The following is a 25,371-nucleotide window of genomic DNA, read 5'->3' as shown; positions in this document are numbered from 1 at the left end:
CAGCGGGATCCTGGAGATGTTGAGAATCCTAAATATTGAGGGGAGAATCTGTTAATCAAAATGTGGGATATTTATACTTCCAGGTCAGAAAGATTGTGATGTCACCCTCACCTAGTCAACATGGGTGAAATTTGGAGATGTGATTAAAAGGGAAAATGAACTCCAAAAGTCTAGATTTGCTATGTTATACAGAACATCTAGCACTGTTAATTGTGTCTGAACAGTACCATGAACAATTTACCTTTTGTGTTGAGCTACTCCTAAAAGCAGTGCACTTCTTGGTTTGTGAGTGTGTCTGTCACCATATAACCTGTATGCATGTGTGAGATCTAAGGTTTGCTGCCTTTGGCTCATAGTAATGTTTCAGTGATGTCACTATTGTACTGCTCATAGTTTCCTTGCTGGAAGCCCTGCTATGAGGAATCAAAACCCTGGTTCCAACAAGATGACCACCTTCACATAAAGACCAAGGCATGGGGATCACAGGCAATACTGTTGACTAGAAGTGCCTTTCTTTGAGCAAAGCTTCAGAAGTTCAGTTCCTCTCTTAGTGTACCTGGTTAGCGTTTATGAGTTTCAGCAACTTTGCATATAGTTTAAGCCTACATCAATTCTTCCCAAGGTAAAAGTAGATCATCTTTCCCCAGCTGCTCTCACTCATATTCAGTAAATACGAAACATATGAACCTAGTTTTCATTAGGTAAGAAATATGGGGAAGGACATAAGTTTTCTTGCATATTGGATTTAGGAGACACAGCTGTTTCATTACCATAAAATAAACCATGCACAGCTTGCTCAGTTACCTGTATGTAGAATGGAATTCCAGCACTGCGCCTGGTTGCACAGAGCCTAGAAGATGGATCACTAGATTTAATTTCCTCCAAGACGTTGCATAACCATTGGCGTGGTAAGCCGCGCAAGCTCTCCTCCTTGCATCTGAAAGAATAAAACAAGCCAGGGAGGTCACGGGAGGGGGCAGTATGTTTTATTAAAACCATGCTACACTACTTCAAACACACACGACATGGGGCTATTCTGAAACAATCAAACCATTCACAGACACCTATTTTTGGTTCCACAGGCATTCAGATTTTTTAGGAATACTGGCTGTATTTGATCAGACTACAATCCAATTCCCTGTGAAACAAGCAGGATTGCAGATTTTTATCACAAATATTACTGCATGCCAATTCCATCCAGTGTAAACCGATTACAACCAACTGTCTTAAATTAGCTGACTAAGACTAAATTATTCAAATAAGACTATACAAACTCCAGGCAAAGAGATATGATAGAAATGCATGTCTCAACTGTCTCATCTACTAAAAGATTTGCAATTCTGTCCAGCGGATATGTGATTCATATACCTCTTGTCAGATAGCACATAGCTACTTGCTGATTATGGCACATACTTAGCCATATGTGCAGCAAACCCTGCAGTGATGACAGGTCCAGGACCTGTCATCACTCCATCCTCAAAGGAACCATCTTCGCTCCCCAATTCCACTAAGGTCTTTTGCCATTGAATGACCACTGATAATGTTGGCATAAGATTATGCAGTTAATATGAAGTTACATTAGCTTTGGAGGCTGGCTCTTTGTGCGGCATGCTTTGTACAATGTAGAGCTGAAGCAAGCCACCAGGAGCCACGACTTAATAGACACAGCATGCCTCTTTTTTCAGTTAGCTCTACCTCCTGGTGACTTTTTTTTCTTTTTTTGCTTTAAATTTGAGTGTATGCATAAGTGTAAATTGTAAAAGATGAACTGATAAACACAAAGATAAACTACATATACTGTATGAGAACCACTTTACCCATCAAAGGATTTGTATTTGTCTCTCTTAAATCCTGCGATTTACACAAATTTGCCTCCCAGCATGCTACCTTACTGGCATCTTGTGCTGCTTCTCCCTCCCCCTCTCTAAACTGTTCATACAAACTGCAAAGTAAACTGCTAGAGATTGATACCAGTCAAACTCTGGCATTTGAACTGCTTGCATTGCAACAAATAAAAACATTTAAAATGTATTATTTATTAGAGGGCTGCAATAATAAAGTAGATAAATGAAAACAGTATTGCACAGCATGTTGCACTACTCAGAACATTGAATATCAATACCAATAACTAAATAAACTAAATGGTTGGAGGGAGAGGAGAACATAGGACACAAACAAACCAGAGAATCAACTGATACTACAAGTTGTTTTTTTTTTTTTTTTTGGGGGGGGGGGGGGTAACTTAGTGTAACAGTGGCAGTATAACAAAAAAATGAAGGAAACTGGTAAACATTTAACAAAAAAAGCACTTGGGACCTACTTCCTCATCAGCAGTTTCTCTGCTGTGGAGATTTTCTCTCATTCCCCATGGTATTAAGAGATAAAACTAAAACAGGAAGTGAGATGAAATCTCCTTATTCCGGATAAAACAACAAGCAACATTTCGAGGACTATCTTAACAAATGTTTTTTTTCAAGACTTAAACTTGAATAACTCTAAACATCATCAGTTTAATTAAAGATTTTTGCATTAGCGCCAGCCATATGACCGCAAAGTATGCAGTGATCAGCCTAACACAAATATCTTGTGCAAAGGTTGAATGCTCAGTAAAATATATTTAAATTCAATTCTAAAACTGCTAATTTGATTTCCTGCTTGTGAAATTGATTTAAAATATGTTTTAAAGGTCCAAGTAATTGAAAACAAGTTTTCACTTGTTGAAAGGAAATCTGCATGATTACATTTGCTCTTAGAAATGGAAGAGAAAAAGCAAAGGGTGGGTCAGAGAAATCGCATAATGATATTCATTTTACATGGCCTAGCCAAATGATTGCTTTAAAGGACTGTCATGTATAACGCTATCTTTGATCACATCTTCCAATAGGTAACTGGAGTTGCACATATTGCCTTCCAAGATCCACAATTCTCTGTAACTCTTTTCCATACATACATATTTACTACATTCTAATCAAGTACACCTTACCTGCGGGATGTAACCTAATACAGTGTAACAGAGCCGAATACTAAACTGTGGTATGCCAAAAACATTTAGGCATTACATTGCCAGAACACATATGGGGAGAGTTTAATAAATAAGACCTTTGTATGTATGCATTTATGCATAGAAGTCAGGGCAAAGAAACATCAGTCAGACCAAAGTCATCCTTAGCCTAGCATAGTCATGATATACATATAAGGATTTGAAAAACAATTGGACACATCAATAAACCCGGATTTCCTAATGGTAGTCCTACAGTCGTCTTAAATAAACATGTATATCTTCAGCTACTTTGCCTTGAACCCCACTATAATTTTATTAAATTACAACTTGTAATAAGAATAAACTTGGGATTTATAATACAATGTATAAAGAATACACTTAAAACTTTGAATACCAAAAATGTTTGCATTTATCAAGGAGGAAGAAATTCTCGAAACAAAAAGTGTCCACCAGCACTTGATCATACAGTCTGTAACAGTGTTTCTTCAAAAATTGACAGAAAAAAAGTTGTTGAAAAAGGACCATTTGGGAACAGCAGTGTCTGTCATTTACAGCTTCTTTTTATTGTACAGCACTGCGTAATATGTTGGCGCTATATATTGTTTAATAATAATAATTTAATAATATTGTCAAGCACTGTACTGCACTTCTGTATGACTGGATTCTGATTTCATCATTCCAGGACATTTTGGTTCCTATTTTAAAAAACACTCCATTTTAGTTTTGTCTGTATATATTAAGTCATTGTCCTGCAAGATGAACCTTTGATTCAATCTCAGGTCTATGTCAGACTAAAATAGGTTTTCCTCTAGAATTCTCCTTTCCACACTGCCCTTAATGCTGACCAGTTAACCAGGTCCCACAAATAAAACCCACCCAGATGGTGTTCAGCAGTGCAAATTTTAAAGTACATTGACATTATTTATTAACATTTTAACGTGAAAGAACCTTCTAACTTTCTTCATAAAAATTTGGAAAACTCTAATGGAATCAACAAGAGGAATCTCTATCAAAGGCATTCTTTCGAGTTGGTCTTCGAATAAACCGTCAAAAATTATCATTGAGTGTATATAACTACAAGGAGATCCAGCAGAAGAGGAGTGGTGGGAAGAATGGATAAGTCTGGCTGTAGCATTCATAAATTGAAGAGAAGGGTTGGGTTAGTGGAATACTTGGTTGTGCCATACTCTGCATTTTTTAAGCAGATATAATGATGTACAAAAGATGCTAATTTTTTAGTATTTATTACATAATTCGATTCTGATTGATGTAGAAATCTTCTTTGTTTTCATGGTATTTTTTATCTTACAAATCTGTTAACTTCTTAAAATAGGTGTGTTTTTTGGGATCATGTGACACTTCAAATTGTACACAGGTGGTCCCTATCTAATCAAATATTTTCATCTGAAGTGGATGAACAAGAGCTTACTATAGGGGTTTTGGGGTGAAGGAAAATAATACTTTACTCAACTTTTCAGGGCATTCATAAATCATTTGAAAAACTCTAGCTTTTTTCCCCACCTAAAGATTATGATTTTTGTGACATTAAAATCTATTTTATTATCAATCCAAGAAAGTTAAATACTTAATCTTGTAGTGAAATTGTATTTTACGTTTGCAACACCATAATATTATGACAGGGCAATCCATGAACGTGGTGGATTCTCAGCACTGTAAGTTTAGCACATTGGTAAAACGGTTTGTGATATCTCAGATGTTGTCAGGTCTGTAGCTCCATTATAGCAGCCAAGGGAATCAGGGGCCAACAACTTACAGCATATGCCTGCATGGTCTGACAAAGCAATGTGTTCACTAGCCTCAATTACAAAACCTGGATTGCCCTTTTAAATCTGTTGTCCATCTACATCCTGAGATCACAGCAGTTCAGATGCTGGCTCTCCTCCCAATACCAGTGTGTGCAACATGAAAAATCCCACCCAAGAACCTTTTTCCTGTATTTTGAAGTCAACTTCAGCAGGTATGCATGTAGAACCCATGTTTCAGATTGTGCTGGATTTGGGGATTATCGGACGTGTGAAGGAGTAACAAATGGGATCTAAAGTTGCAAAAATGTGAGCTGATCCAAAAGTGAATTACCTAAATCTGATCTGAATTCTAAAGGTGAGAGTGTTTGTGCTGATGTGAGGTCTGAAAGAGCATGAATTTGTCGTAGATCCTAATGAGCTTAATTTACCATTACATTGTGCACCAACATGTAATGTAACCATATGTTGGTGCTATATATATGTTGGAGCCCCTTTGAGAGATAGCTAGTGACATGACTATGGACTGTCTTATGGTGTAATATGTCGGCACTATATAAATACTGTGTAATAATAACAATGATAATCTAACATTTCCAGATACTGTGTTCCTGATGGGCACCTGTGGTTCTTCACAGTGGGGAAAGGAAACACATGTTCTCAGTGGAAGACATGCTGTCACGCACACCTGGAAGTACTGGATTGTAGCAGTGCCTCCTAGCTCTCCAAGAGTAAATATTTTATTTTGTCTAGTGTAAAAATAAGTATTTAATGCTGGATGGAAGTTTGTTTGACAAATGACAGGTTCACTTTAAACGGAGCTAACTTAAAAAAAAAACAATCAAACTGGCCAATGAATGAAAAATCAAACTTAAATTCAAACTACAAAAAAAAGAAAAAAAAATGCCCTCCTTACTCTGACCCCGCTTGGCTTGGCACCCTGTGCAGACAAAAGAAAAGGAACAGCCTGATGCGCAACCCAACAAACACCAAGTGAACTGCCAGCAAATCATTAAATACTCAAACATCTTCAGCAGAACAATGAAAGTGAAGGTTCCTATGGAGCCTTCATTAGCCCGCTTTCCCTAGGACATGTCAGACTTTTCCTTTTTAGCGGCCTTGATGGCGTTGATGTTGAGGGCTTATGACAACAAGTCGGTCTGGTACATGCCAAGTGGAAACAGACAAAGGAGAAAGTTTGGACTGTGTCACAGCCGCCAGATTCCACTGGAGTTTGCTGCAGGCTGAAATGTTACTATGAAATCGTCTTTTGTAAAAACCACAATACAGTAAAAACAAATTAGTGATTACATAAGGAACTTGATGAAAGAATGTCCCTTGTGTGCGAGATGAGACAGCAATTTCTGCACACAAAGCTGGCGATTTAACTATTGTGTGTGCAGGAAAACCCAATGATGGGCACACGCCGAGGCCTGGCCGGTACTTTTCTTTACACAGTTAAAACCACAGAACCAAGTCAGTGTATTTAGACAGCTTTGTGTTTAAGCCCTACCCTGCCAGTGCAAGTCAGCGCTTGAAGTCTTCTCTCCAATATAAATCAGTTTTCCTTAGCTCGTTCTTTATTTTAATACTTGGACTCGCCTTTCCAGAACGTGCTTAAACTCTGCTTATTCATTTGAGCTTAGTTAGAGCACCTCCTGAGGGACTGCAGCAACAGGGGATGTGGCAGATAGAGCGTTTTACAATTCATTAACTGGAATAAAGCTATTTCAACCACACCTGTATAATATAAAGCATGATAATCTTCTAAACAGTGAAGAGGAAGGAGTGTGAAATATCACAAGAGAACATTTTTCAGTAATGTAAGCAGATTCAGTTAAGAATGGTGGCTCTATTCCAAGCAGTCTCCTTTCATGGATGATTACACTAAAATCCCTAAAAAAAAGAATTCTGAATTCGGGGTTATAAAATGCTCTGGTCAAAAAACATAAGGCAAAACTATAATTATTAAAATTAATATTTAACTGTATTTATATAGTACCAACATATTAGTCAGCGCTGTACATTAAAAAGGGGTTGCAAGAGATGGACAGATACAGATAGTGACACAGGAAGAGGAGAGGACCCTGCCCCAAAGAGCTTACATCTGAGAGAAGGGGGAAGTAGGACACAATATGACAGAGGATATGGTACAGTAGGTAAGAAGTGAGGTTTAAAGAGAAAGAAAAAGATGGGTAGGCGAGTTTGAAAAGATAGAGTTTAAGGGCTCATTTATTTGTGTGGAAAGTCGGAGTAAGCTGAACAGAATGAGGAAATAAGTTCCGGGGTGTCGGGGTAGCTCTAGAAGCTCTTGGAGCCGTGCACTTGATGAGGTTATGAGTGAGGAAGTCATTAGTGAATCATTGGAGGAGTGAAGAGAGCAACACTACTATATTACAAGACAGTTTTTCTTAAACTCCACCAATATCTCATGTAAAGCAAACATCTAAAACATTAACTTCAACAACATTAACATTAACCTAAGAGAGACCAGCGGGGGTCTCTCTTCGGACACCGCTCGGGAGGGCACCGGCCAGAGCCGCGGACCACCAAAATTTTCTCACAGACCACCGGTTGGCGACCGCTGCTTTAGATGATACAAACAAAGAGGTACAGAGTCCTTTTGTATACAACTTTTACCGATAAAAATCAGAAACAGTAAAGCTTTAAATACACCACAGGAAAAACTAATGTGAAACTAATGTGAATGTAAACTCTAAATGAAAGACATTTAGATGCACAATTATGTTAAATAGTAAAATGAGCATTATTTTGGTGATAATCACAATTTTTTTTAATGGACAGGCACATTTAGTGACTACAAATTTACTTAAAATTATTTCTATTATTCTTGGTTCTTACCATTTGCACTAAATTTCTATTTGATGCCACTTTTGAACATATCTCCACAATAATACTTTTACCACCCCTTGAAAGCGGTGATAAGTTACCCCAGAATTAAAATTCACATATTACAAAAACTGACATGTGTGCATACACATGGTATGACCAATAATCCATCATTTTTCCAATCAGTTCTTGGCTTCCAAAATGTTGTTTACAAAGGTATATAAGAATTCTCTTTTTAAAGATCCAACAGGCATTACTGAAACTCCTTTTATGCGGTTAACACAGAGGCTAAGTGAGTAATTAATGGGAAACATACAATATTTGAATAATCCTAAAGGGAATTTATGGATATAAACACAATTATAATGTCAATTCATTTACACAGGTAAGAACACCCATATAGGTCAGGGATTTTGGTGATGTGAATGGTTCCTCGAAGTTGCTGGGTCGCCTTCCCCAGCCTTGAATATTATTGGGTATATAGGCATCAAACATAGTTGGCAAGTATAAATGTAAAAAATTTGATATGCTAAGTTATGATGGATATATAATAAGTATGGCAATGTGACTAATCAAACCTGTTTATAAACGTGTTGCTATAAACTTATCAACCTTAGTAATATCCTGAGGAAATCTACGAAATGGATAGTCATAGCCTACCACGTGTCACGCCATATATGGATTCAACTATTAACAAAACTGCATATTGACAATTAGATACAGATTATGCCTTTTGATAAAGAGAACTAGTAATGGATTGTATGAAGTATTTGAGTTTTAAGATGATGAAAATAAACCTCCAATATGTTTTATCATAGTGCTTGCTCATCATTTGGTTTAAATGTTTAGGATTTACCTAATTATAGTTATGTGATATGTTGAACCAAGTGTTCAGTTTAATTTGGTATGCTGGTACAGGTGAAAAAGTATAGGTTTTTACAACCTGCATGTCATTTAAGGAAGCAATCAATAGCTATTGATCTTTAAATTCATAAAAAAAGTACAGTTTGGTAGTTTTCCCTCATTTCTTTGCTGCGTTCTTTGCTGTAAAAAGATTTAGGTAATAAATCAAGGCAAAAAAGCAAAAAATAAAAATATTTCAGCTCTGAACAGAGTATAAGGAGAACTTTTCTGATATTTGCTCACAGTTTTGCAATGTGTGTATCCTTCCAACACAGTTGAGAAATAAAAGCCTGGCAGCTGGAAGATATAGTGTAAGTTCTGCATTTCCAAGCTATATTGCAAGCCTAAGTCCTATTCCTTAGGTTACTGCTTCCTTTAATCACAGTACTTAAACCATACAAAGGAAACATGAAAAAATGTCCCAGTAGATCACAAAACAAGGAGCTTTTTCATTGCCTACAGTCTGACTTACTTTAAAATCTGATGTCTTGCCAAAATGTATTTTTCTGCAATGTTAAAGCAAAAAAAATATATAGGTAGAAATTAAATGGTAAGGGTATTTTATAAGATGGCCAAGTGCCATTAAAAAAAAAGGGAAAATAAATATAAAGTACTAAAATGAGGGTATGGTAGAGCCAAAAAAGAAGGATTTTCAAGAAGAGATGTTTAATGTTCCATCGGCTAATGACATAAACATGAGGCGTCTTGGAAACATTCCCACGTTGCAAAGCTATGGACGGCGCTGCATAGAGTATTTGACCGACATTTGTCAGAATGACATTTAAAGCCCAACTTAAGTCCCATAAATGGATACTGATTCAGACAGACATTGCACTAGCAACCTCCATTTTACCAGTGTTATCTGCATTTTTATGTTATGGCTTTTGTGCAGAGTGTCTAAGCATGACTGCAGTTGAACAGGTACCAGAGTTTCACTGCCCAGGGCACTCCATAACCAACAGAGCTGGTCAGACACCCCCCTCCTTTCTCCATGCTAAAAGTGTTTGAAGACACAGGTCAGCAAAGAAAGCTTGTGAAAGAGTGAAGGAAACACAATTCTGTAAACAGAAAAGAGTATGTTATGACATTGCCAAGTACAAATCAGTTAAAAATCATAACACATAGACATCCAGGACTATGAGGACCACATGTTGGGCAGCTGCCACCTTCTCTATGCCAGAGATAAACTGCCTACTCATTATTGCTGGTTTTGATAGCATACACCCTAGAAAACACCCCAGGCCTGTAGTTTATGGGATACTTCTCTAAGATCAGTGTTGGCATTGCCTCTATTGCCCTCTAAAGCGGACCTATCACAATTTTTTAAATATTTTGTAAAAGGGCTGCTTGTTCACGGAGGTCCTCTTCTATAAAAAAGGAAACCTGCAACCCCCTGGAATTTTTGCGTCACATATCCCAGAAGGCTGTGAGCTATTCCTTCTATGCATGCCTGAGACTGGGCATGTATCATCAGAGGTTTTCCTATAATGGAAAAAAAGTGCTTAATCTTACACATGTGTAGTGAGATAGGCATTTCCTTTTTTTATTACATTTGCAGGATGACACGTCACCCAATCTTCTGCCTGCACAGCGCGAGCTCGGGTGATGTGAAGAAGAACCCATGAAAAGAAGAAAGAAGATGGCCGCGCTTGTTGTTTCATTCACTGAGCTCAGTTTGTGGAGGGATCAAGGGCTTTCCACCGGTACAGGTTAGTGAAATTTTAAGACTAAGGCTATGAATTATACACAATACTTTGGATACAGAATAGAGACAAGCTTATGCTATCCATAGACAAAAACAATGAGTCAGTCTTGACTGACTTGCATCGCTTTTAATTAATTATTATGAACCTTTTTTTTTTTCTTTTACAAAGCTCCAACATATTACGCAGCACTGTACAAAAAACAGTTGCAAACGACAGATAAATACAATGACACAGGTATTTGAATGCCTGAAAATCTTTACATCTGTATGTTAAAAAAAAATAGTATCATCATGAGACCTCACAGTTCAACATTACTTGCTGTTGGCACATAGTATCTGCCAAATGTTTTTTTTTTTTTTTTTTTTTTTTAATGGAAATTTGGCATATCACATTGTAACCAAAGAATGTGTAAAGAATCTGAGTTTCACGCATTTCAATAAATTACCTCCTTTATCGGCACTGACTTGAAACTTGGCAACATGGCGCCTCAGAGGTAAGCATTCTGGCCTTTGCAGTGCTAGGTCCCAGGTTTGAATCTCCGCCAGAACACTATTTGCATGGCGTTTGCATGTGCTCCCCATGTTTGTGTGGGTTTCCTCTCACAAAAAAAAAAAAAAAAAGCATGAAGATACGTTAATTGGCTTCCCCCCAAATTGGCCTTGGACTGTGTTAATGACATATGACTATGGTAGACAAATAGGACTGTAAGCCCCTTAAAGGACAGCAAGTGATATGAATGGACTTTGTAAAGCGATGTGTAAAATGTTGAGGCTATATAAAATAAGTTAATTACCATCTCCCGACCCAGCCATTTTCAGTGACAATATTTTACCCATGCTAGCAGACAGATTACAGTCAGCAGAAAATTCTGGGAGAATACTAGCTGGGCAGCTTAGAAAACCTACCCATAGTCTTAGTGTTCTAAATCTGTACCTCCACCCTCCCTGAGATAACATGGTTCTAGTAGTGGCTGCACATGCTGCTTTTATTGGGTAATTGCCTTATAAATAATACCAGCCGTGAAGAAGTTTGACCATGGGCAGCCTTACTCTTTTTATGCAATTTGTTTATTTTTTTGTTTTGTTTTGTTTTTTTGTAGTTCAAGTTCGATATTCGATACTGGAACGAGTCTCCAAACTATTTTCAACTAAATGAAATGTAAATCCAGAGTTTTTTGAGATGGTTAAAAAGTTGGTACCTCAATATTGCTGACATTGTCACCATAGGGTACGTTTCCCTCTTCCTTTTTATGCAGTTGAAAGGTGATCAAAAAAGAAAAAAGATGTTTCCACTGTTCCAAAGGACCTCATGTTAGAACAAAATCATTACATGCTAAAATACTGCAAACATATGATTGTAATCATGTTTGAAACATTTACTTTGTCCAGGAGTTTTCTGTATTCAGACCAGTCACTATTATTCTCTCTCCTTATGAAGGGTGACTGGTCTTGTATTCATCCACCCAATAGTTTCATCACGGTGTAGTTTGAACCACAGTAAAGATGTCACTGTGATTTTTTTAAGGTAATAACAGAGTGTTAAGCAAGTTCGAATTGTTACCCCTACCACTCTATTGAATGTTGTGCCTTACCTGAAACACTATCCAACTGATTGCTGAAGGCAATTGCCCAACATTTGCTCTCAGTTTTGTTAATATGCCTGACAAGTACACAGGGCCCGTTTGACATCGATCTTATGAGGAGAAACAGACACTTGTTATAAAGCCCTTTTCACCCTTACTATATTTCCCTTTTTATATGGTTATTGGCCAATAAAATTATTGGCCTTTCAAGTAGTAAAGTCTTAGCTTGCAGACTATTGGAAAATATTTTTCCTCTCTGCCTTGTTTTTATTTGGTTAAATTTGGAGCGTCCTAAAGCAAGAATGTTTTGTTTAAATGTTAGGCCTGCTCATTAGCGAGTTCTAACTTCTGAAGGGAGAAAGCGAGAGGTGGGCGGCTGCTATGACTGAAGGGAATTAAAGAACCCCCAGCTGTAGCAGCTTTATTTTCAAATAACCCTCAGATATTTCTCGTTCAGAACTGCCTACGCAGAGGGTAGGATGTGCTCTCTGGAAACTATTTGGCTCTTTCCTGAAGTATTGAATGTTTAATAAATTTGAGAAAGGCTGGGCTGTTGGAATACCACAGCCGTACTTATGAGGGCAGGAGGTTCAGTTGTGGCACAGGCCTCAGCCTGCTTCAAAATAAAGTCATCAAAGAATAACTTAAAGGAGGGACAAACACAGACCGAGAACACTTTTATTCTTTTTAAAAGTATATTGCTAGATTACCTCAATGTAACTGCTAATATCAGTTTTATTGCACATTCTGGTTTTCCAGTGCCATCTTTGTTGCCAGAGGGAACAACCAATAGGCAAAACAACAGGCAGAGAATAAAACGTTCTCCGACACATGAAACACGAGCAAGGTGAGAAAGCTACTAGCCAGATCAAGCACAGAGTCCAGGTTTCAGAAAGGTAAATGATGCAAAGGCAGACTGAAGATCAGAATAAGCACTGAGCACAAACACAATCTAAACAAGTCCACAAGTAATACCCCAAGACATTAAAAAATAGAAGTAATTAAAAGGGCATGATAAAATAAACCTGTCTATCAGAAGCAGTTTTCACTTTCAAGACCACTAATAAGGGTCAGGTACACACAGAAGATGTACAATGCAGTGCTGAATAACAGCCAGTGGATGGGAAAAGGTTGATCAATAAAATAATTAATAGTAACATTGTGAAGAAATCTGTGTAAGACCGATGAGGACCAGAAAAACGTTGAGGACTGTTTTTGTGATTTACATAATGGTAAATAGGGGCAGTTGGCCGAGACCAAAGGTGGGTTGGGATTAAAGTAATGTTAGGAAAGACAGCATCCCATCTTTACTTCCAGTATACTTCTAGTGCTGAATATGAGTTTGATTAACATAGTGGGGTCATTGCATCAAATGTTTAGCTACTATCCTTGTCACCTACTGTTAACAGAAGTAACAAAAAGTGCAAGTAAGGCTTCGGAGCAGTTACCTTCTATCACAATGGAAGATACGTTTGTTACAGTTACCAGCCTCAGAAATCAAAAATTACCAGCACCCCAGATTGGAGCCCAAATTAATGATTTACAAAGACATATCTCAACATCAACTGTTGAAATAGCCACTGCGTGACCCAGACATTCACGGTTGAATGGCTGAAAAGAAGCCACTACTGAGGAAGAAGAAGAGAATTCCTTCTGAAAACAAGGAATGAACATTAGACCAGTGGAAATCTGTACTTTGGTTTAATGACTCCAAATCTGTTTACACCTGGTTTCTACAGGTTTGGTTCTCACCATGAAGCAAGGAATGCTTTTCTAGTGATATCATTGGCAATTTATTCAAAATTCAACGCACACTTACAAATCATGGCTACCACAGCATTCTGCAGCAACATTAATATTTTTAACAAAACAAGCCAGAATATGCTTTGATAACAGCTTTGCACACCTTAGCATTCTCTCAATCAGCTTCAAGAGGTGGTCATCTGGTTTGCACGTACGTGGAACATGGATTGTTTATCAACAAGAAAATTAATGACTGCAAACACACCCACAAGCTATGCAAGGGTAATTTACCAAGAAAGCGAGTGATTGAGTGATGCATCAGATAACCTGCCTTTCCTATACCTAAACCCAACAGAGATGGTTTGGCATGAGTTGGACCACAGAGTGAAGGCAAAGTTTTCAGTAAATGCTCAGCACTTCTGGGAACTGCTTCAAGACTTGGATAATGAGGCGGCATCAACAGGTATTTTTCCGCATTTGCAGCATTTTAGGAGACAAAACATGGGGAAAATTGCTTTGGAGACATTTATAAATTGCCTTTACATTTAGTGGGTCAGCTGCACAAGAAGCAGGAGCTAGTCTTGTCACTACAGATCATGGCCGAAGATCGCTTTTACTCTTAGTTTCATGTAAACCTAAAAGGATCGGAAATCTGTCAAGCTTTGAATGCAGTCTGTGTTCCCATCACTGTTACCAGAACAAAAGGTATGGGGTATATATATTTTCCAATGAGGACCCTTTTGTCGTGATAACTGTCTAGGATGGAAATTTACAATTAATTAAAGTCTTCCACGCACTTTCTGCTGCACCTTCAAAACACAAATGGAAATCTTTCCAACAGGACACAATAAAAAAAAAGACTGGGATTCTAACCTACTCTATTCAAAATAAAAAACACAAACAAAAAAAGTTTTGGCGCTGTAATATTTGTCTGCTATAACTTAAACTTTGTTTCACCTTTTAAGAGTTGTCTAAACACCTGCAGCTCCACCCAGCACAAGTCTCTTTGCAGGACAGACCACAGTTATAATTAGTGTCAATCACTCTTGCTTTGCCCTTCTTTTTTTGCAGCGATGCAAGCACTGGTGCTCTTTGACTTGTTTCACACTTAACTTAAATTCAGCTGCACTGACATTTACATGGCACTAAAATTAAAGTTATCAAACCATTCATTGTGTTATTTTTTAGGCTTATCTGAAACCCAAAAGCAAAACTTATTATACTGAAGCATACCAATCTCAAAACAAAGTGGCTACATTTTTTTAGCCAGGCTTTTTTTTCTTCTTAATTTTCACCTGGTAATTCTGCAAACAACACACACTTTGTCCTGAGCAGCACGGTGGCTCAGAGGTTGGCCTTTGAAGCCCTAGGTCCCAGGTTGGAATCCCATCCGGGACACTATCTGGATGGAGTTTGCAGGTTCTCCGCATGAGTTTCCTCCGGGTATTCCTGTTTCCTCCTACATCCCAAAAACATGGTTAGGTTAATCAGCTTCCCCCAAAATAGACCTTAGACTGCATTAAAGACATCTGACTATGGTAGGGACATTAGGTTGTGAGCTCCTTTGAGGGACAGCTAGTGACATGACTACAGCGCTACATATTATTTTGGTGCTATATAAATACTGTGTAATAATAATAATAATAATTAATAGGGCTCATTCACTCCTTGGCATCAAGAGAAGGAGACATGGTTGGCAGACTGATTTGCAGTACAAACACAGCTTTCTCTTTTTATCATAATTGAAAGGCCCTATAAACTAGTGTTCGAGCACTTTGGTGACTATTTGTCTACCACTGCAAACTAAGTTGCCACATTATTTCGCCATAGGATTTTTTATTTCATTAAGCCAAACTTTTAAACATATATGTCAAGCTAATATAACTAACCTGCTAAAGTCAAGCAGTGAACTCTGAGCACTATAAAAATCCAAGTTAGTCTCACAAAAAAAATCAAGTGCTGCAAAACGTGTGGAAACAAAGGGATCACGTTAATTAGAAGAAATCACAGCTATTCAAAAATTTTTCAAGAATTAGCATTTATGAGGTTGCACATGGAAGATGTATACGTGCAGCCTTACTCTACACCAGAGTTATGCAACCAGTTGCCAAGAAGGAAGACAGACACGTTGGAACTTGTAGTTCATCAAGTGCTTTAGAGAAACGGGGCCTTTCTGTAGTGTAGGGCTCAGCTCTAATTCATGCAGCAACAGTTTTGAAGAGCTGGGTGTTGGCTGTTCACACCGAGCAGACAACTCCCTCCACTTTGGCACAGGCAGCTACACTTGCGGTCTGGCATTAAAGTCACTTCTTTAGGCAAGTGCTCCTCCCCAAATGAATTAAAGAGCATGGAAAATGTTTAAATGTTATGAGCTTCCACGCAGCTGAAATATCCATCCGTGCCCTGACCAAAGTGTTCTATTTTAAAGGAGGTCACAGAGGATGGCAATTATTTTTACTGGCAGAGTACAGCCAAGCAGCAATGAAGAGGGTGCAGCAAAAGCACTTACTCTAAGCTGTTTTCAGAGAATTGCTGTAAACTATTAAGGGCAAAGTTGAATATAGAACATGTAAGGGTGTAACATAGATAGATACACATGTTAAAGTATGCACAAAAGTACAACGAATGCTGATGACTTTAGAATAAAGCAGAAAGACACATTGGTTTTAGTTTTTTTAGTTTTTTTGATTACCATGTTAAAATCCTATGACCACATTTTTAAGGTTTTTATTGTTTTAATTAGAACAGGTGAGGTTAGAAATATGTAGGAACAACATGAGGAGAAATACATACTAAAATACGAGGGGTAAACATGGGGTGATAACCAAAAGAACAGTTTCTGACATAAAACACCTATTATCACTTTAAATTGCTTAATATTAATTCTTCACCTGTTTCTGTTGAATACTAGTTCTGAAAATAATAAAAAGGATGAAGAACAGAGTTACTCATTAGCTTTAGGGGCTACATGGCTGTGCTCCATGTCTTCACCTATTGGCTGATGTTCCCTTTTAGAGAGAATGATGTCCTGCAGAGTTGGGTTCTGACATTCCACCCAATACTGACAGTGCAACACTTACACAAAATTATTGTGTCTGCTAACAAGATAGCACATCCCATTGGTGACCATACTTTTTCTGCTTAAGAAACGCAGCATTGTCACAAAGGTATAATACTTTGGAGCTTAGCCTACTAAGAAGCCAATGATGGAGGTCCTTTAAGCAAGTCCCCAGTGTCAGAATGACAACACTGTGTAATTCAAAGCAGCATTAGTAAAACAGTGCATGCTCTGGGTAACAATTTTAAACAAATTATTTGTTGACTTCAATTTTTAAGCCTATTTACACTAAAATAGGTATGCTGATTCTGAAAGTGCGGTTAGTTTTCTTCTATCATGTCAGGTTTTTTTCTCCGCTTATAATAATGCGATTACTGTAGCGTGGATTTATATAAGCTATTAATTTACACGTAAGACAGTGTTGTCAGAGGTTGTGCGCTGCTCTACGTAGTGCATAAGCAAAATGTATTATTTTACTTAAACACGTATTTCCTTTCTTTCAGATCATGTCTGGCTCTTCTGTTTCTCGTCGTAAGTGCCTAAACAACCCTGATTCATTTTGTTATATCTGTGGCAGTTTCACCATTCACAGTCAAAGGGTGATCAGCAACACATTTGTAGAGCAAGCCTATTTGGCATATTTTAAAGTTAAACTCAGTGATTAAGATAAGTCTTGGACCCCTCATAAGGTGTGCAAACAGTGTGTCCAGGGTTAACAAATGTGGACAAAGGGAACACGTGATAAGATGCCATTTGGTATACCTATGGTTTGGCGTGAGCCAGGAGATCATTTCAGTGACTGTTACTTTTGTATAGTGAAAAATTCAGGATATAACAAGAAAAATAAATGTAACAGAGTATCCTATTCTACCATCAGCTCTACGCCCAGTGGCTCATTCAGATGAAATCCCAGTGCCAGTTTTCGTTACACTACCCTCTCTTGAAGAACATATCATGGTGATGAACAAGGTGACAACAATGATGAAGAGTTTGAAATCGAAGAGGACTCTGTTCGTAAGGGATTTGATCAGCATGAGTTGAGTGATTTAGCACATAATTTGGGACTATCGAAGAAGGCTTCAGAACTCCTAGCATCAAGACTGCGTGAGAAAAACTTACTTAAAAAAGGAACAAAGGTATCATACTTTCGAGCCAGAGAAATTGCATTTCTGCAGTATTTTAGAACTGACAGTAACTTACCTAGTTTAATGGAGGAATTCCAATCTATAACTCAACTGAATGGCGACTATCAATAGCTCAAAGCGGAGCTTAAAGTGTGTCCTCCTTCACAATGGCAATATATTTGGGTCAGTCCCAATTGGCCATTCAGTTTCTCTTTGTGAAGAATATGCAGACATAAAGAGAGTCATTGAGTTGTTGCAATATCACCAACACAATTGGGTCATCTGTGTTGACCTTAAAATACACCAAGTATCCCTGTTATCTGTGCATGTGGGACAGCTGACCTTGTGAGAGGCATTGGGTGGAAAGGAATTGACCTCAAAGATCTGCCCTAAACCAGGTGATCTATACATTCTACATGAGCCACCTAATGATAGAAAGAATATTATATTCCTGCCTCTGCACATGAAACTGGGTCTGATGAAGCAGTTTGTTAAAGGTTTGCCAACTGAAGGAGACAAATATCTCATTTTGGCATTTTTCTAGCCTATCATTTGAAAAAATAAAGGCCAGTGTGTTTGATGGTCCACAGATTCAGCAGCTCATCAAAGATGAATATTTCATCAGGACAATGTCAGAAGTCCAAAAGAATGCTTGGTTATCATTCAAAGCCATTGTCAAGGAATTTCTTGGAAACACACTAGTAAATAATTACACAGAAATTGTTCAAATTCTTGGAGAGCTACAAAATGCTTGGTTGCAATATGAGCATCAAGGTGCATTTTTTGCATAGCCATCTTTCTAACTTCCCGCAAAACCTTGGTGCAGTCAGTGATGAGCAAGGTGAACAATTCCACCAAGATTTGAAGGTCATAGAAGGACGGTATCAGTAAAAACTATTGTAAAAACTAGCTATTTACTATTGTAAAAAAAACTTGGGTCATTTCTGGATTCTCCACCCAAAAAAAAACAAGTGTAAGATCTAACTCAACAATAATAATATTGTTATATAAAAAGTGATAATCTATGCTTTGAGAATGCAAGACTAAGCATCATGTTAACTTGAATTGTGTCCTATATGTCTGTTCCAGAGTAAAGGGAAAGTCCTCTATAGGTTGCACAGAACTATGGGCCAATAATGTTTTTCCATATTAAAAAGTATGAACTGTTTCTTTCAGCTACAGATGCTGATTAGAGAAGCAGAGGGGGCAAAATAAAGGTAAAAAATATGCTAAAGAAATGGGGGGATTTAAGCAAATCTGTTGCTTTGCCCTAAACAAGCAAAAGTTATGGTTTGCGTTAGGCCACAAAGACAAAGCCAAAACGAATGATACAAAATAATGTAAACTCTTCAATCTATAGTTATAGAGTAGACCTGTAGACAATAAATCACATACAAAAACTATTATAGTTACAAGCAGCAGTCAAACCTAAAGATATTTTTTACGTGAGTAATGGAAAAATCATTGGTGTATATAATCTACCAGAGAGAAAATACTAAACTTTCTGAATCTTAATTTAAAACAAAAAAACAAGTACTGGGTTTCCAATCTTCTATAAATGGCAACTGTTACTTTAATTGTTACTCAAATCTGTATTTTATTCTTGTCTTTGTTAAAAGGTGGTAAATTATATTGCACCGTTAAAACAATTTAATGAGCAGGAACATGTCTCTATGTGTAACATCACCACTGGGGAACAACACTTGGCGCAGGGACAAAGAGATGTAAATGAGAAGAAACATTTAAGAGACTGACGTCCCAACACGTCTGGCACTCCTAATTGTTGACCTGTTTCATTTCTAAATAAATCTTTGAGATTGCTAAGTAGACCGCAAGCAGGAACTAGTCCTAAACCATATAAATGTCTCTAAATGTGCATAAAGGGCAGATTAATTTCAACATTAGAGGATACAAATAATGTGTTACACTAGATTGTATTTTAAGTTAACCTCCAACAAAAAAATACATATATTGTACAGAAGTATATGCCTTTGTTCTTTATATTCATTCACCATTGCCGGTGCTACATTTTAGTCGAAAATCAGGATGGTAGCAACAAATTTTAGAATCTTTGATATGTGACCTTGTTCTCTGATTGTAAAGGAAAGTCACCACCACACAGGTTCACCTAAGGTCTCTTTCTCCTGTAAGCCACCCAAAGCTTATAGAGAAGTTGCACCCACTGCTAGGCCGATTTACTAATGTACACACAACAGACTGGTTTTAAAGAGTCTGTGATACATACGGTGGGTAACTGGCATGCAAAATAACAGTGATTATGAGGTTTACACAGCACAGCTAGATAGCAGCCAAGTTGATGACCTGTTTTTATTTTCTATTTTTTATTTTTCTTCTGCAGCTAAGCAATAAGAATTGGTCACCTCTAGCGTGGGACTTCAGAATTAATAACCAGAAAAAGACTGATGAGGTTATTGTTCTCCTCAACAGACACTTTATAGGCACATGAACACTATAGATCACTGCACTCAAACTTAAAAAAAGATAAAAATAGTAAAATTCAAAATCACTTAAAAACAATTTGATAATTTTTTGGCCTAATGTCTTGCACTAAGATCAAAAGTCAAGGCCATTAGTTCAAGTTTCTATCATGCTTCCCTTTAAACGTTCATTCCAAAGATTAACAAGTGTACAACTTGTAGCTGTAAATCAACATTAACAACATCCCTAAAGTGTTCGAGGGAAGCACAAAACCCACATCATAGGTTTGCACTGCCATTTTCAGCAAATTCATAGAAGCTTGGGTACAGGCTTAATGATTTGCACGTCGGAATCCTGCCACACAAAAATCAGGAAATGTGTATCTTTTCCTGCGTTGTGCATCACACGTGAGAAGCAGAAGACAAAGATTTCCTTCCCTCTCTACTCAAGTGCCCCTTCTTCAGACATACGTGCAGATTTATAGGACATTAAGGGCAAGTCAAGCCTTAGCCTGAAACAGGCTTGTTTTTCTCCAGTTTTTAGTGACTGCAGGGGGAAAAAAAGGAAAAATCAAACATGTGATTTCCTAGAATTGTAAGACTGATTGATGAAGCTCCGGGGACTACTCTAGTTCAAGCAGGCCAACAGTAAAAATAGAGCACTCTTTTCACAGCCTTAATATCCAGATGCAGCAAAACACAATCAGAAGCTTATTTGGTGAAAAGAAGAAGCATATGCACAATGCTTAAAACTATAGCAACTATTGAACTACATGCTTTGATCTGATGTAAGGGTTCTTTGTAAAGGTTGCAAATCGGTTGCAATGGGTTGTTGAACTACCTAAATTAGGCTAAACTTACAACAAACCGGTAAACACACATTAGGATTTGTTTTTTTGTAAGCTCTAAGTTTTAAACGGATTGGACATGCAGCTCTATCTGGCAGGGCAGAGGACACGTTTCCTTTGCTGAAGTTTAGTAACACTTACAAGGTCTTGTGCTTCCCTCAGTCTTTTAACTTGGAAAACTTTTGTAAGGCTTGTACAGTATCTTGTTATATGTGGTTAAAACAAAAATGCCCATTCAGTTATCTACCCACCTACCAAAACACAAGCCACTTCACATTTACCCAGTGCATCCCATGTTTTATATGACACGCACCCACACTATTTAATTGTCTTTAAACCAAAAAGGTGCATTATAAAAGGCCTTTTTTCTCCTCTAACTGTGTCTGTGCACCAGGTAATAAGAAGTAACTGCAGGTAGACTCTTCTCTACAGCCTTGGCAGGCACTAGATCACTACCAATGTGGGGGAAAATCATAAGATACAAAGGAGAATGGGAGCTTGCTATTCTAAAACCTCACTTAAGTAAAGGGATGTTTAGGAAGGATTTCTTCAAATGACTTACTACATTGTTATTTATTACTCAGGCATACATGAATACCAACCATTTTGCCCTCTGAAATATTTAATATTTAAAGTTAAACTTTTTTGAACAATTGTGATAAGACAGGGCTTTATTGCAGAAAGGAACAGGCCATGTCCCTTCCGTAAAAGCATTCTTTCCTGCCTGACTGGTCCATGGAGCTTTCAGAATCCAGATACCTGGCAATCTCAGCTTCCCATGCAGTTGCTTGAATTGAATGCAATGCCACACGCCTGTGCAGGGGTTACTTCATCCTTTCCTGGCCAATGAAGATTGCCGAAGATCAGAATTTGAAAAGGAAGAAGATCGTGGTGCCCAGAGATGGAACAGGGACAGGTAAGTATAGCATAGCAAGGTTTAGTTCCACGTTAAAGAAGACTTGTGCCTGTTGTCTACTTTCACCTGAAACTGATCCAAATGTGTTCACCCGAATCAAATCCCCTTTTTCCCTCATTGGGATCATTTGGCGTGGAAGTCTTGCAGATGTTTATATCAACTCTGTATCACTGTGACTATAAATCTTTATTATACAAGGTAAACTTCAATCTCAATCTTCCCCTGAAGAAGCCTAAGGGCGAAGCGCGTCGGGACCTTGAGACCTTTTCAAAAAACTGAAGTTGATATTTTTACTTGAAATGTGAAAAAAGTGTATGTAATCACAGACTTTGATTGCCTGTATATCATTAGCTAGTTGATCTATGTATGGTATAGGAATATACTGTAGAACATTAAAAAAAATGTTATTTACCTTTTTAAAAAGGTAAATAATTCGGCCTATAAAAGCCTGTCCATCCCTCCACTTGATCACAGACTTGTGCTTAGTTTATGTAGGGCAAAATAAATTAGTTTAATACTTTTCACCAAGGAAAAAGAAAAATACTTCTAGGCAAGGGAAAGCATAAAACAGCAATAATGACTTGCCCAGGAATCTACTAATCTTATATGGGGTGGGGAGAGATCCTCAGCCCTATGTAAGCAAATATAATGTGAGTGACAGCAGCTTATGGGGCATGTATTAAAATTCATCTATGGATGTTGTGTATCTGCAAATACCAGACTCACATTAAGGGTTCATTTATATTTTTAAAATAAATACATATGTATTGAACTTGAACACAATATAATACAATTATAATAACCTCAAATAATTATCTGTAGTAGTTTCACCATGACCACATTTTAGTGGAAAGAGTAGCTTTTTCTGATAATAATCTGGGCTTGGGGTAAGGAAGCCAAGTATTCATTAACTGCTGATCTAATAGGCAAAACTGGTTTGGATTAAAGCCTGGCTTTAGAAGTTTTATCTAAAACCACTCCATATGCAAGCTGTGTAACCATCAAAGATGAACCAGTAAATAGGACTGAACTTCTGAAGCTGCCTGCACTCTGCTTTCTCATTGAGGGTTCTGGGAATCCTAAAATCTGGGGTTCTCATCATACCAACACCGATTTAGCGGGACTCAAGGATGGTGGAGTTTCAAATACTGTATCCTGCATCTCCCGGTTTGGTTAACAATGTGAAAGGTGACCTACTATAGTGCCCTGTTATTCAAGTTAGAGGCTTTTTGGGAGATATGTGCAGGCAACTTTGCAAGCTTGCATGTCATTTATAGATTTAGCATTGAGACTTTTAGAGCAGTTAAGTTTACCAAAATCTTGAGATACAGCTATTTCATGTCTGAGATTAAACATTCAAATGGAGATCTTTGGCTGCTGGACATGCTAGACTGATTTGGATTACTTGGGCTGTGAAGGAACAATGAATGTAAAAATTGCAATGCAAGCGCTAAAGTACTCATGCAAAATGATGACCACATGTTTTTAAGTATCTACAATTGGCACCAATTTAATTCCATGAAAGCACTAGTGGTGGCAAACCAACCTTAGGCGTTACATCTAGGGGTCTATGTTTCAGGGAATGTCAGATTCACTGTTTTATAAACAGACCCCCTAGTGTCCAGAAAAGTGCATGGCAACATGGTCGCCACCTGTCAAATAGAGATTGATGAATGTACCCATTCGGCCCAATGTTAACCATTTTTTGACCAATACAAGCCGTTTTGACTAGGCCACTAGTCGGTTTGTTTGTTTGGAAACTGATAAACCATACACAAAAGGAAAGGGTATGGTTTATTTGTTTCTAAAGATTGTTTGACATGTGGCTTCTTGGTAAATAGATAGGATTAGAGAAATAGTGCCGGGCAGTAACCTAACGTTTTGTTATTTATTTTGATTTTTTTTTCTATTCATTGAATGTTTTTTTTTTTTATGACTTTATGTTACAAACAGATCCGTAGTTTCTACCTTCAGGCTGCAAAGAATGATCACTATCCTTGACGAATTTTTACAGAGTATAGGCAATTATGTGCTCACAAGACATTACAATTCTATATCTAATGATAGTGGGGAACCCACAGACAATGATAGACAGGGCTCATCAGAGGCACTAGATATTAGATGGGTTTAGATTACCGTTTTTTTCGCCGTATAAGACGCACTTTTTTCAGAAGGGGAATAATCTTTCAGAATCTTTTTTTTCTAGATTTTCCTCCTTTAAAATTGGGTGCGTCTTATACGCCGGAGCGTCTTATACGGCGAAAAATACGGTAGATACTTTTCCTAGAACTAGAGAAAGAAGCAACAAGCGTAGCCAGGTCTCTCAATGGCTCTAAACATCAGCAGTTGCCATCATAGATGTATGGGAATGGCCAACACATATCTGTATATCCCTTAACATTCCAATGTCTATGGCCATTTTTAGCCAAATAAAGAATCTATTGTTTTTAATCAGTCTGATAAGCAGAACTACTCAGCAGGAAGCACAACCTGCAAATACAATAAGTCAGCCTCAATCCTTTTAACGTTGGGGATCCCTTGAAATATCTTTCAGGTCTTCAGGGAACTCCTTATAATATATATATATATATATATATATATATATATATATATATATATATATATATATATATATATATATATATATTATACAGACATAATTACAGATACCCAAAAGGAATACTGGTGCCAGTTAAACTACCTGAGAGGAAGAAATTGCTCTTTGCTCAAGCAACCCCTACCAACTTATAGGGGAACAGAAAATAGCACTACCCCAAACTGAACAATATGTATGAACTATACAAAGAAACAGGCTTTTTACAGTTTACAGTTAGTGTTGCATGCCCAACCCAAAATATTCAAAGAAGCCACAGTTTCTGTTTAGTGTAACTTGTACTAAAAAACACAGAAACGGTCATTGTGGATCCTTCAGAGAATGTAAATTGCTTGGTTTTCTCTAGTTCAGTTTTAGCAAAATCAGCACACCTGATCCACACAGATGTTTTGGGTCATGAATTCTGGGTCAACCAGCAATGACAGCCTGTTTTTTTTTCGGGACAGGCTTACTTTAAAAACACAGCAGATTCGCTTCCAAAACTTATTAAGAAACAAAGCATAAGGCATGGACAGAGTGTCTCCAAAGCCTTTATTATAAGCGATTATGAGACTGTAAACTGATAGATGTGTGTGCTTAATCTGTCACTACATCATTATACCGAGGAGTCTTGATAGCCAAGCTTTATAATGGACACTGAATAATCTCTTTCACTGGTGTCATGGTCGGCCTCTGTGCTCCATATAATACAGCCTTTCAAACAAGGAATAGGTTCACTCTGTTAAAGGGATTCCCTGAAAATTTACGAACTATGTTAGCTGCTTAGGACCACGTTACTGTTAAAAATAATATTACCTGACTAATATTTAGTATTTATGTATTAAT

The 25,371-nt window shown here is 37.6% G+C and overlaps 1 protein-coding gene across 1 annotated transcript in view; it reads right to left on the bottom strand.

The window, feature by feature from the left end:
* THADA (THADA armadillo repeat containing) overlaps positions 1-25,371 on the bottom strand; it is a gene marked incomplete in the record, with an annotated part of 349,766 nt that overhangs the window by 254,164 nt on the left and 70,231 nt on the right. Inside the window, 1 exon segment of the mRNA XM_072409779.1 lies at positions 805-937. Within this exon segment, the coding sequence (XP_072265880.1) occupies positions 805-937 (133 nt within the window).

This window comes from Pyxicephalus adspersus, chromosome 4, assembly GCF_032062135.1.
Source record: "Pyxicephalus adspersus chromosome 4, UCB_Pads_2.0, whole genome shotgun sequence".
NCBI lineage: Eukaryota > Metazoa > Chordata > Amphibia > Anura > Pyxicephalidae > Pyxicephalus > Pyxicephalus adspersus.
This window is presented reverse-complemented; position numbering and strand designations above follow the sequence as displayed.